Below are 12,392 nucleotides of genomic sequence, written 5' to 3'. Positions count from 1 at the left end.
ATGACAAGGTGTGGTTGGCCTTCCTGACTGAATCTCCACACCGCCAGCCCATGTTCATCTTGGAGTCAATGATGACTCCAAGATCCTTTTCTGCCTCTGCGCTGATGAGAAGGGAGTTCCCCAGGCTGTAGGTATGGTGCTGGTTGTTCCTCCCCAGGTGCATCACCTTGCACTTGTCAATGTTGAATCCCATCCTGTTCTCATCTGCCCACCCTTCTAACCTGTCTAGGTCTGATTGCAGCCTATTCCTCCCTTCTAGCGTGCCCACATTCCCCCACATCTTAGTGTCATCAGCAAATTTGAACAGGGTGCTTTTTACCCCCTCGTCCAAGTCACCAATGATGTTGACAGTGCAGGCCCAAGGACCGAGCCCTGGGGGATCCCACTGCCCACATCCCTCCAGGTCAAAAATGACCCATCCACCACCACTCTCTGGGTGCGGCCCTCCAGCCAATTAGTGACCCATCTGACTGTGTAGGAGTTGACACCACAGTCCCCTAGTTTTTTAATGGGAACGGGGTGAGAGCCTCATATGGCTCTGTAATTGTAGGCTACACTCAGGTCCTTGTTACATATTGAACTTCGAGCTGCTCAAATGTTGATTGGTGTTAGTGCTAGTTCAGGGTTGGAACAGTCACACCTTAAGGCTAAATACCTTCTCTGGGTGTCCTCACCTTGCAGAGAAGTGACTTGCCAGTAGAGGGCTAGTGAGCAGGGGACCAACTAGGAGCTACAACAGTGAGTTATCATTACTGGTGATGAGCCAGGACAGACTTCTATCCCTGCTCTAGATGGGATGGTGTGAGAGATGGGTTGTAAACATGAAAAAAAGAACATGATGCTGAAAGGGGGAGAGTTAATAGGATGGGGATGAGTAGGATGGGGAAGGTGGAAAGGAGATGGGGATATGGGATGGATGGTAAAATGAAGTCAGTCACTGAGGGATAAAACAAAAAGAAGTAAAAAAAATGAACTTAAAAACACAGAGGAAGTAAATTAAATAAGGTCTCATATTTTAATAAATTGGGATTGGTATCGTTGTGTGTGGAGTGCTGGTTTTACTTCTCCGGGTAGCTAAAAGCTCAGAGTGGTGAGGGAAGGGACTTTTGGGGAAGCTATTGCCCCTTCTCCAGGAAGGAAGCCCCAGCTCATGAGGCCTTGATCTGGTCCCCTACCTTGTTTCCCTACCCTCCACCTCAATCTGTGACCTGCGACCTTGCTAGCTGGCATGTTCTCTGCAGGCTGTTTTCATGGTGGTGTACCCCAGGAGATGGGAAAATCACACCCTCAGGAGTCAGAACGGGAGCTGGATTGGTGCCAGAACTGCCCCCTATGCAGTAGTATAGGAATGAATAGTTTTTATACATAGGCAGGAGGATGGGGAAGGGGACACTGCATCCTGGATGGTAAAGGACTGCAAATTGGGCAGCTCATCTGTGGGGAGTTGTTGTGCAATAATAGAAAATGAGCTAGGTAAGATGGATCAGAGAGAAACCTGCCTTGGAGTGGTGTTACTTTAAAATGCCTTAACTATGCCTAAAATTAGTTTCAGATGTTAATGTATGGCCAATCCAGGGGTTAAGAGCTCCAGGAGCCACCTAAAATTAATATGTGACAAGGCCCCTTTTTCCCTTGATTACAAACACTCTGTAGTCACTAGGAGGCATGGTATACATTTAAGATACAGTATATGGTCAAAATTATTTGAAAACCTTAATAATGGAATGTAAACCTAAGCTGATAATTTCCAGATGAAATACATTTTTTAAAGAACAGAATAATTGGAAGTCTTTATGTTTCTGGATCTAGATTTAATAGGCTCTTTCAATGTCATTTGTGTCATATCAGGCCAGTAATAGCCAGAAAATGCCATGTTCTAATTGTTCTTACTTTATATATAAATTCAATTATATAGAGGGAATGACACATGACAAGTAGCGCATGTTTCATGAATTAATGTTCTTTTGCAGAGTTCATGTTATATAAGTCCAAGCTTTCAATTACCCACCTCCCTAATCAGCTTGCCCAGACAAAAACAAGTTGCCTTTTCAGTCATCCTCTTGCAATAATGAGGCACCCTTTTCTTAAGTAATAAAGTCCTCAGTTGTTATAGCAAATCCAAAAATAATTCAGCTTGCTTGACCTCAGTGCAGCATTCAGCCCCATTGAACAAGAGATGCTCATTGCTTGCCTCAAGAAATCTCCAACATTTTCTGTCCTGATTTGAATGGTTCTCTTTCCATATACAGATGGAGGCTTTTACAACATCTCCTCTGACCTCCCTTGTAGAGCATTTCAGTATTCAATCCTTGGCTTTTTTCTCTTTCTATTTTGTGTTTTCTATTCAGCGTGTCCATTTCTTGTGGTTTGGGCTTTGTTCTAAGATCACTGATCTAAGACTTTACCTCTATTTCATCTGGTTTGCTTATTTGTTTTTTCTTTCATTCCTGTTCTGGCATTATCTTTTGTCAGCAGCATATCTTTCTAGTACTAAATACTTATAAACAGATGCCCCTTTCCATAGTTAAAATCCTTAGGTTCCACTCTGATTTAAATTGTTCTAACATTTAAAATTCCATAGCCTTTCACTTGATCATCTCCTTCATGCTTTAGGATGTACCTACTTACAGCAAAACCAGACTTTGTCCTTATTTTTAGTTCTCCTTCTCTTGACATCCTCATTAAGGGAGTCAGCCATTCATAACTAAGACTGAGCCCTTGATTAATTATTTTATTGTATTGGGGTCTAAATAACTTCCCAATATAAGTATTTAACACATAAATGAATAAAACAAAAACCGAAAATCTATGCATATAGATTTTCTTTCTAAAAAAATAAGGCAAAATACAAAACAAAATATGAAAGGAACTACTGCTCAGTAGCATCACATGGCAAAAACTGTGATGCGACGCTACTGTGTAGTAGTATTAGGCTACTGCTCAGTAGCATCACAAAAAAGGCATTCGCTGGTACTACTGCACAGTAACTCAGGTTACTGTGCATTTATTTACTTGTTTATACATCTCATGTAGATGCAGCCACTTTCACTTACTCTTTACTTTTTCCTAATTGTATTCGTGCTAGTTTTTCATTAAATTTAAACTGGAGTGTTATTTTATAGTAATCTGGAAGTAGCTAGTGCTTATTTCCTATTGGGTCATGAGTTTACTTAAAATGAATGTATGTTGTGTTTTTTAGAGTGCTTCTCAACTTCCTTATGGTAAAGCCCTCTACACCTATGAGGGGAAAGAAGCCGGTGACCTCAAGTTTAACAAAGGGGACATTATCATTCTGCGACGAAAGGTGGATGAAAATTGGTATCATGGGGAGCTCAACGGAAACCATGGCTTCTTTCCAGCCAGCTACATTCAGTGTATCAAGCCCCTTCCACAAGCTCCACCTCAGGGCAAAGCACTTTATGATTTTGAAATAAAGGATAAAGATCAAGACAAAGACTGTTTGACCTTTACCAAGGTAAAAAATATATATATATATGTTTTCATTTATTTCAGTAATTACCCACCCACATAATTAAAAATATGTTTGGTTTGTTGTGGCTGGAAACCTGCCGGCATAAAGGTTAAATGCCAATGTCATGTACTCATAGTTGGCAGTTGAGAACCTCCCTTCCTTGTGAATGGAATTTTGTAAAGAGATTTAATGGGCAGGGTTGTTTTACTGAAGTTATGTGACCATAACAGAGAGTTTCCTAATCAGCATACAGCATTGTGTGCCTTAATATGTTTTCCAGACAAGTGACATTCTCAGGCATATATTTGAAACCCACAGAAGTTGGAGGAAAAGATATGGTGGTGATGCTGAGGAGGAGGAGGATGAATTTCCTCCATATTTGAAAGCCCCATTGTGCACAGTACACTGTGTTCTCATTAGCTTTCCTTGCTTTCTAAATTTTTCTTCCTGCTGAGGTAAAGCTAAGTCTGCAAGATACTGACCATTCTTTAACTACTGATGTTACTGAGGTTTTCAGGAGTAGAGTGCACCAGATGTCAGGTAGCTGAAGTCAAACCAATGTATTCATCCAGTTGCCAGGTTGCCAAGACAAGGACCAAGACAAGATCATGGTCAGGGATGCAATGAATCAAAGCCAGGAGGTCAAAGACAGATCTATTTGTTATGCAAGTGGAGGACAGTGGGCCTCAGCACACAAAGAAAACTAGAAGTATCCCTCAGTTAGGAAGGCCACTGGATGTATAGCAACTGTGTGCTAGGGACAGCAAGGCTAGGTACAGACAGTCAAAAAGTCCAAAGCTGAATCTGTTCAGTCTGTGTAGGTTAATTTAAACTGCACAGATTAAATTGAAACAGAAGTGAACAGGCACTTACCTTTCATTCAGGAAATGCAATCACATGCCTATACTGGCTCAGGCCCGAAGCCAGGGGGCCCTAGAGCTTTGCTCTCTGGCTGTGTGTTCACTTCCTTTTCCTGCTGCCCTGAGTTCTCTGGGATTTGCAGTCCAGAATAACAGCAGCAGGACTCTGCAGGGTTGCTCATCACTTCCTCTTCCTGCTTCTAGGTGCCTCTGGACTTTGTAGTCCACAGTTGCAGCCAGCAGTAAGTTTAGCCAGGAAAGGGGTGTTTAATCCCCCTCCTTGGCCCCAGACCCCAGCCAGGGTTTGCCTAGAAGGAGGGGCAGCCCTCTCTCCTCCCCCCCCCATCATAGACTGGACTGCATCCCCAGCTGGGCTTCCCACCCCTGCACCTTTTCAACCTGCTCTTACTGCTGCAGCTAGAGAGCAAGGGGTGGGGCCAGCCCTGCTCTCTGGAGCACACAGCACAGTCCAGCCCAGGGCTGCAAAGCATGCTGGGATGCTGGGTGACTGTGATTTAACTTGAACCAGGAAGGGGTCTGGGACATAAGTTTCATAAACTGGTTTGACCCAAATCAGTTAATTCTGATACTACATTCAACCAGGTTTATCTTAAACCAGTTTCAGCCATTTTGAAACTGGTCTATGTGCACTGAGCTTGTGTTCTGTTACAGGTTTAAACCAGTTTCTGATTACTTAAACCAGTTTATGTGTAACTTCTGTCCCTAACTCAAAAGAGAAAACAAGGATGGGAGCATGGGTCAGTGAAAGCTCCAAGCAGATGACACTGAGCAGAGCACATAGCCAATGCTCATTGTTCCTTGACTGAGTCCAAGGAGCTTGTGGATGCTGCCTTGTGAAACTGTCTGGAGATGTGCATAAATGAGGGAGAGGTCAGAGAACAAAGCTGGATGGTCCAATACAGTAATAAATGACAACACTGCTTTCAGGACAAGGCCCTAGAGCAGTGGTTCTTAACCTTTTCAGATTTGAGGCACCCCTTCATAGACTCAAGCCACCCTTCAGAAAATGCCAGATTTTAGTTTTCACTCTTTTTGACTAGAAAAAAATAACAAAGCAACTTGTTTATTGCAAATAATTCAGACTACCATAGGTCAGAATGTTTTTAACTGTATGGGTTTCTATTAAAAAACTCTAGCCTTATCTTATGAATCATGTTTGCACACCTAACAGTGCCAGCACTATGTGACACCCTGTGACACCCTTGAAATCTCAGGGCACTCCAGAGTGCCACAGCACCCTAGCTGAGAATCACTGGTGCCACCAGATCGTTTGAAGGGTGCCCCAAGGTGTAAAGAGATAAGCGGGTAAGTGCAGGCTCAGGCTTATCTCTGCCTGGCCATTTCCCCACCCCCATTACGTGGCCTCTCTGCAAGGAGGTAAGCTCTATAAATATATAAATTAGTTTTTGAAATTGGGTACCACTCAATTCACAAAAGATATGAAAGTGTGCCTTGAGTCTAATGAAGGATGCCTTGAGTCCAAAAAGGTTGAGAATCACTTCCCTAGAGGCAATGGGAGGGTTTTATAGTCATCCCATTGAGGAGTGGTGGCTTCCATTTGTTCCCCGAGGTCACATGATCTCCCATTGGAAACCTTATGATAGGGCCTAAGCTGGCCTGGGGCTGGTGTCTGGTCTGCCACCACATGGTGCTGAAGCCTATGCTTCAGCCTGTGGACACACAAGATCCATGTTCAAAAATCCCAGGGGTTCTGACACAGCATTTATGTCATCTTCTCATGAAGGTTATCCACTTCTGTCCACCAGACAATGCACTGCCACTACTTCAGTAATGAAAGGCAATTTTTTTCTTAAAAGTAGTCAAAATCTACAGTGAGAAAGGGTTGAAAAATTTCTGGGTGAATGTTGTTTTTTAAATCAGGAAATGTACATTTATCTAAATCAAAATGTGGTGCAGGAATGTGTTTATTGTAACTATTTTTATTGTTAGAAAATTAAGCTGAACTATATTAATGGGGTCCTGAAGGAACAGAAATTTCCTCTCTTTTTTAGTATGCCTTTTTGATTAAGAACTTGTATGTTACCACAGCATAGCATGACAGCAAATCGCACCCTGTTTTCATCAGTTAGGACACCAGTCACTTGGTAGCATGCTATTTTGTATTACAACTCATAAGTAATTATTAAGCTTTTATTTAAAACTATTATAAAATAAAATATTAAGAAAAAAAATTGCCCCCAAACCAGTTTTTTTGGACTATTGTAAACCTGTCTTGTCCTTTCCTTATTCACCCAGGCCTAGTAGTGATGATGTATTTCCTAAGTACTCTTCCGTCTACTTCTAAAGTTGTTCCTTGCTTTCTTAATATGAGATTTCTCAGTTGTAGCAAAATCAAAGAATACTAATATAAATTGTTATGATGCACGGGATATGTCTGCATGATTTATGTAGCAAAACCACTCCAACTTTAATTCTGTTCCAATCAGGGTCAAAATTAGAGTGATTTACCTTACTTGTACCACAGCAGGATCAGTTACAGCCTACCAGCTGATGTGCTCTCCTGAGCAACGTCGGCTCTCCTTCCCTTTTTAAAGCAACTAAAATATACATTGGTCCATACCTTGACTTCAGACTAACACAGCTAACCACTTTTCTGCTCGTAGACAGCACCACACTCAGCCAAATGATGAAAAAGGTTCTTACCTGCAAAAGCTCATGCCTGTCTTAACTAGTTAGGCCAGGGTGGGACCTTAGAGTGCTTGCAGACATAACCCTTCCCGCCATTTTAAAGTAAAACGGTGCTTTACTTTAAATTCAATAAATTCCCACACCAAACCCCATACATACCCAGAAGAGGCAGCGTGTTTCTTCTCGCCCAAGGTCTGTAAAGATCAGGCTGTATAGTTGAGCTCTTTTAGTGCTTATATCTAATAGCTGATTGAATCATCTTTAGCTAAAAGCCCCAAAAAGCCCCACTGAAGCACCTTATCTTTACAGATGCTGCAGAGCTGGGTTGAAGTATTGTACTACTTTTTCCATTAAAGCATGTTTTTTTGGTTGTTTTTTTTAATGTCTGCAAGCAGCTGTAGAGATTACCTTCTGCCATGGCCAGAGTAACACTGTTAGTGTAAGAAATGATTGTTCCCTCCTGTATTAGTACTTGAAAGACCTTTTTAGCTCCTTTTTTCATTCGGTGTACTTGTTACCCGATATACAGTTTTCCTCTTGATATTTACCCTATTTGTGTATGTATTGTCCTCATACTCATGAGCATCCAGGGTTTTCAATGGCAGATTTTTTCTCCTGAGTATTTAACTGCTTTCACAATCATTTTTTATCATGTTATCATCCCCTCTCATCCTTTTGTCCATACCTGTTTTATTCTGCCTAGGGGACTTGGATTTCTGCTCTACTGCTGTTTTATCCTTCAGCTTCTTCTGCTGTATACACTGTCACCTTGTAACTACTTTTATGTCCCATAGATTGTACTCCCTGACAATGAATAATCTATCTTTCATCTCAGGACTTCACTTTTGTCTTCATTTCATTGGGTTTTTCTATGCTAATTTTAGCAGTTGCCTTGCTGATGAAGGTTCCTGTTTAACCAGCATTTATCCTACGCTGCAGCAGACAGTTGATCTGTTCAGCAGCGCACACACAGTGTTGCCACAGATATGATTTATCAGTCAGAGATAAATAGTTGTCTTGCTCTTCCTTTTATTGTTTGAGAGTCTCTGCTTGCATTCTGGAGATCCTGGACCTGATCCGGAGCTTATTTACAGAATTTTCCTTCTTTTTAAGGGAATAGAATTCCATCAGTGTATTATTGTTATAAACAAGAGCAGTACTAGACCATTTATTATATAAAAGAGTTGTCCTTGGAAGTGCCAGGGAATATATAAATTAGACTTTACTAAGGCTAGGGACAGTCATTAGACATAAGCTGGTTTAAGTGATCAGAAACTGGTTTAAATTTGTAACTGAATAGATGTTCAGTGCACATAAACCAGTTTGAAAATGGCTGAAACCAGTTTGAGATAAACCTGCTTGAATGTTGGTTGTGGTTTAACTGATTTGAGTCAAACTGGTTTATGCAATGTCTGTCGCAGACCCCTTCCTGGTTTAAGTTAAATCAGAATCTCCCAGAATCCCAGATGCTTTGTAGCCCTGGGTGGGGCTCTGCTCTCTGCTCCACAGCAGAGCAGGCTCCTCCCCTCTGCTCCCGGGCTGCAGGTCTGGCAGAGACTGCAAACACAGCAGAGTCTGCCTGGCTTCCTCCTGCTTCCCACCACCACCACCACCACCCTTCAAGCAGGAATTCCCCACTTCCCTCTGCCTTACACACAAACTTCTCAGCATTAGCTAGCGTACCACATGCTGCCTATGGTCTATGCTATGGGAGATGACAAAGGCAGACAGGCTTTTTGGAGCTAATCAACAGGTAGCTGGAACAGCTGTTTAAGAAAAGCTTGAACTAATGGAGAGAGGCTTTCTTTTCTTAATGGGTTAATAAACACTGATTTAGGGATGATAAACACTCCCTGCTGGATTGCTTGGGTGGGGACGGGGAAAATCCCTCCCTAATCAGAGCGTCCTGCCGGGGCCTCACCACCCCCTCTCAGCTCAGTCCTGTGGAAGGGTAGGGAGGGCTGTTCTAGTGCCCCTCAACTTCTAGCCTGAGCCACCGCAGGCATGTGCCCGCATTTTTTTCAGTTGCAGTTCCAAACTGGTTTAGCCTAGCCAGGTTAGACTAAGCTGCAAAGATTGAATCAATTCAAGCTCAGGCTTTTTGAATGTCTGTTCCTAGCCTTTATGTCTAATAGGAAGCAATACTGGACTGGAAGGAAGGTGGACTAAGGAAACTGAATGCAGGTCTTTTCCAGATCATTGTATTCTATTTTCTTTTGTTGTGCTTCATGATGTTAACATGAAGCCACAGAAACTAGATGCCATTTTTCTCCCCTTCCTGTTTGCCATGGTGTTGTTGAATATTTGTGTATATAGCCATGGAGAACAAAGTAAAACTATTAGATTTCCCTCTGATTCTTCCTTTCTCAAATTTATGATGCCCATTTCCCCCTCCCCCAAAATAAGGAGTACAAGATGATGAAATCTGACTTCCTCTGTGAATAACACTAAGATACCATAGTTACCGTCGGAAGGGCTCTATCAGGAGCCCTATAGTCTTCGTATAGGCCGCATTCAGCTTTCCAAAGAATTCTACAGTAAGTAAGCAAGGATCACTTTTAATCATTTTTAATGTCTGGCTGTGGGATGGGTATAAAGTCTCTCTCCACCCCCTTCCCCCCAACTTGGGCATCCAATGCAGCAACCAAAAAAATCAGTGCTTTCCCACCCTTGTGCACATAGTATTCTCCTTCCCAATTCCCTTAACTGTATTAGACACCTAAAAAGGCAACAGGATGTTGGTTCCACTCCTTTTTCTCCAGAATTAACTGGGCACAAAGAGGCCAACATTCTGAACCAGTCTAACAGCTAATGCAATTGATGGATCTCCCTTTCTTTCAAAGAGCTTTTAAGGGACTCAGTGAGCAATTTGTTCCTTTAGCCATTAGCTCTTTTATAGAATCATAGAAAAACAGGGCCGCAGAGCCTGCAAACAGGGGCAGCAAACAGAGCAAGCAGTTTTCAGGCAGTTTGCTGGGAGCAAGAGGAGGAAGGGTAAGAGGAAGAGAAGCCAGGCACCAGATCCTGCCCAGGGAAGGTTAGTGATCCAGAGCTGCCAGTGCCTTTGGCTTGCTGAGTGTTTCTGTGGTGAGCTGTGATTGTTTGGGGCATGTGCTCTGAGAAGCCAGGAGTGTTGCTGGCTGAGTGATTGCTGCCTGTGCCTGACAGAAGTCCTAAGGGGGTGGAGCTAGTCCAGGCTCAGTAGGGTATAAAAGGAGACTCCCCAAGCAACCAGGAAGCCAGTGAACAGGGGCAGCAAACAGGGCAAGCAGTTTGCAGGCAGTTTGCTGGTCAGTTCACAGATCAGTTTACCCCCCTCCCCGGTCTTTGAGGGGAGAACCTTTCAGCTGATGTGAGGAAGTAGCAACAAAAGAACCCTTTGCAGCCCAATGAGTAGTAAACAGGCCAGCTTCCAGGCAAGTTCGCTAGGGAAGGTGTGCTTCGAAGAAGGGCAGTAGGAGATTAAAAGACCAGGGAAATGGCTGGAGGACATCACAACGCCGAAACCACTGCCTCTGACTCTGCTTGCACCTGTGACGTTTCTGTCCAGGCAGGACCACTTACCATTGAGGCTTCCACCCAGCTCCAGGTTTGGTGCTGTAGGGACTGTGGCTTGCAGGTTCCTTCTGGTGACAGCCAGGTAAGGGGGTGCCTGCTGTGTGACTGATGCCTTCTGGTGGTATCTCTTAGGGAACAGGCAAGAGAGCTACAGGAGGAGGTAGTGAGGCTTCAAAGCATCCTCTGTCATGAGGAGTTCATTGATTTGATGCTGGAGACCTCCAGGACTGTGGAGGAACAACTACCAGAGGCAGCACTAGAGTTGAGAGAGGACATGGACTCCCAGGAGGGTGGAAGCTGGAAGCTTGTGACCTCTGGCAGCAAGCAGAAATCTTCATCTCCACCTGCAGCAGTTTGTCTGGAGAACAGATATAGAGAGGGAGGAGTGCATTCCATTGGTGGAGGAGGACAGGTGAGGCCTCACCAAGGTGGGAAGGATCGAGACAACCAACACCAAGAAGAAGTGATGGGTGGTGGAGCACAGCCTCAAGGAATCCATTTCTAAGCACTTGGAGGAGAAGAAGGTGATTAGCAACAGTCAGCATGGATTCGCCAAAGGCAAGTCATGCCAGACCAACCTGATTGCCTACTATGATAAGATGACTGTCCCTGTGGATGCGGAGGGACCAATGGATGTGGTGTACCCTGATTTTAGCAAGGCTTTTGATGCCATCTCCCACAACATGGTCTCAAGCAAGCTAAGGAAGTACGGACTAGATAAATGGATTGTAAGGTGGATAGAAAACTGGCTGGAGCATTGGGCTCAGAGAGGAGTAATCAATAGCTCGAAGTCTAGTTGGCAGCAGGTATCAAGTGGAGTGCTCCAGGGGTCAGTCCTGGGGCCAGTTTCATTCAATATCTTCATCAACACCCTGGAAGATGGCATAAAGTGGACCCACAGCAAGTTTGCAGATGACACCAAGCTGGGGGGAGTAGTAGATATGCTGGAGGGTAGGGCTAGGATTCAGAGTGACCTAGAGAAATTGGAGGACTGGGTCAAAAGGCATCTCATGAGGTTCAACAAAGACAAGTGCAAAGTCCTGCGCTGCTTACGACGGAACAATCCCATGCACCAGTACAGGCTGGAGGCTGACTGGCAGGGCAGCAGCTCTGTAGAAAAGGACCTCAGGGGTTACAGTGGATAATAAGCTGAATATGAGCCAGCAGTGTACCCTTGTTGCAAAGATGGACAATGGCATACCGGGCTGCATTGGTAGGAGTGTTGCAAGTAAATCAAGGGAAGTGATTCTTCCCCTGTATTCAGCACCAGTGAAGCCACATCTGGAGTACCGTGTTCAGTTTTGGGGCCCCCACTACAGAAAGGATGTGGGCAAATTGGAGAGTCCAGCAGAGAGTCTGAAAATGGTGAGGGGGCTAGGGCACATGATATCTGAGGAGAGGGTGAATGAACTGGGATTATTGAGTCTAGAGAAGAGGATACTGAGAGGGGATTTAATAGCAGCCTTCAACTACCTGAAGTGTGGTTCAAAAGAGGGCGGAGCTGGACTGTTCTCAGTGGTGGCTGATAACAGAACAAGGAGCAATGGCTCTCAAGCTGCAGGAAAGGAAGTTTAAATTAAATATTAGGAAGAATTTTCTCACTAGGAGTGTAGTAAAACACTGGAACAGGTTATCCAGAGAGGCTGTGGAGTCTTCATCCTTGAAAGTTTTTAAGACCTGGCTAGACAAAGCCTTGCAAAGACAGTTTCAGTCTCATACTAGTTTTACACTAGTTTATTTCCAATTGCTTCAGAAGAGTTGCTCCTAATTTATACAGTATAAATACAATCAGAGTCTTACCACATATCTTTTGGGATGTGCCAGTCAACATA

The 12,392-nt window shown here is 43.7% G+C and overlaps 1 protein-coding gene across 1 annotated transcript in view; it reads left to right on the top strand.

Annotated features, from left to right (window-relative positions):
• SH3RF3 (SH3 domain containing ring finger 3) overlaps positions 1–12,392 on the top strand; it is a 162,651-nt gene that overhangs the window by 1,687 nt on the left and 148,572 nt on the right. The window contains exon 2 of the mRNA XM_019523841.1: positions 3,200–3,475. Within this exon, the coding sequence (XP_019379386.1) occupies positions 3,200–3,475 (276 nt within the window). The remainder of the gene's footprint in view (positions 1–3,199; positions 3,476–12,392) is intronic.

This window comes from Gavialis gangeticus, unplaced genomic scaffold (assembly GCF_001723915.1).
Source record: "Gavialis gangeticus isolate Ggan-Ray unplaced genomic scaffold, GavGan_comp1, whole genome shotgun sequence".
Classification (NCBI taxonomy): Eukaryota; Metazoa; Chordata; order Crocodylia; family Gavialidae; genus Gavialis; species Gavialis gangeticus.
The sequence above is the reverse complement of the archived record's forward strand: the minus strand, read 5'-3'. Positions and strand labels throughout refer to the sequence as shown.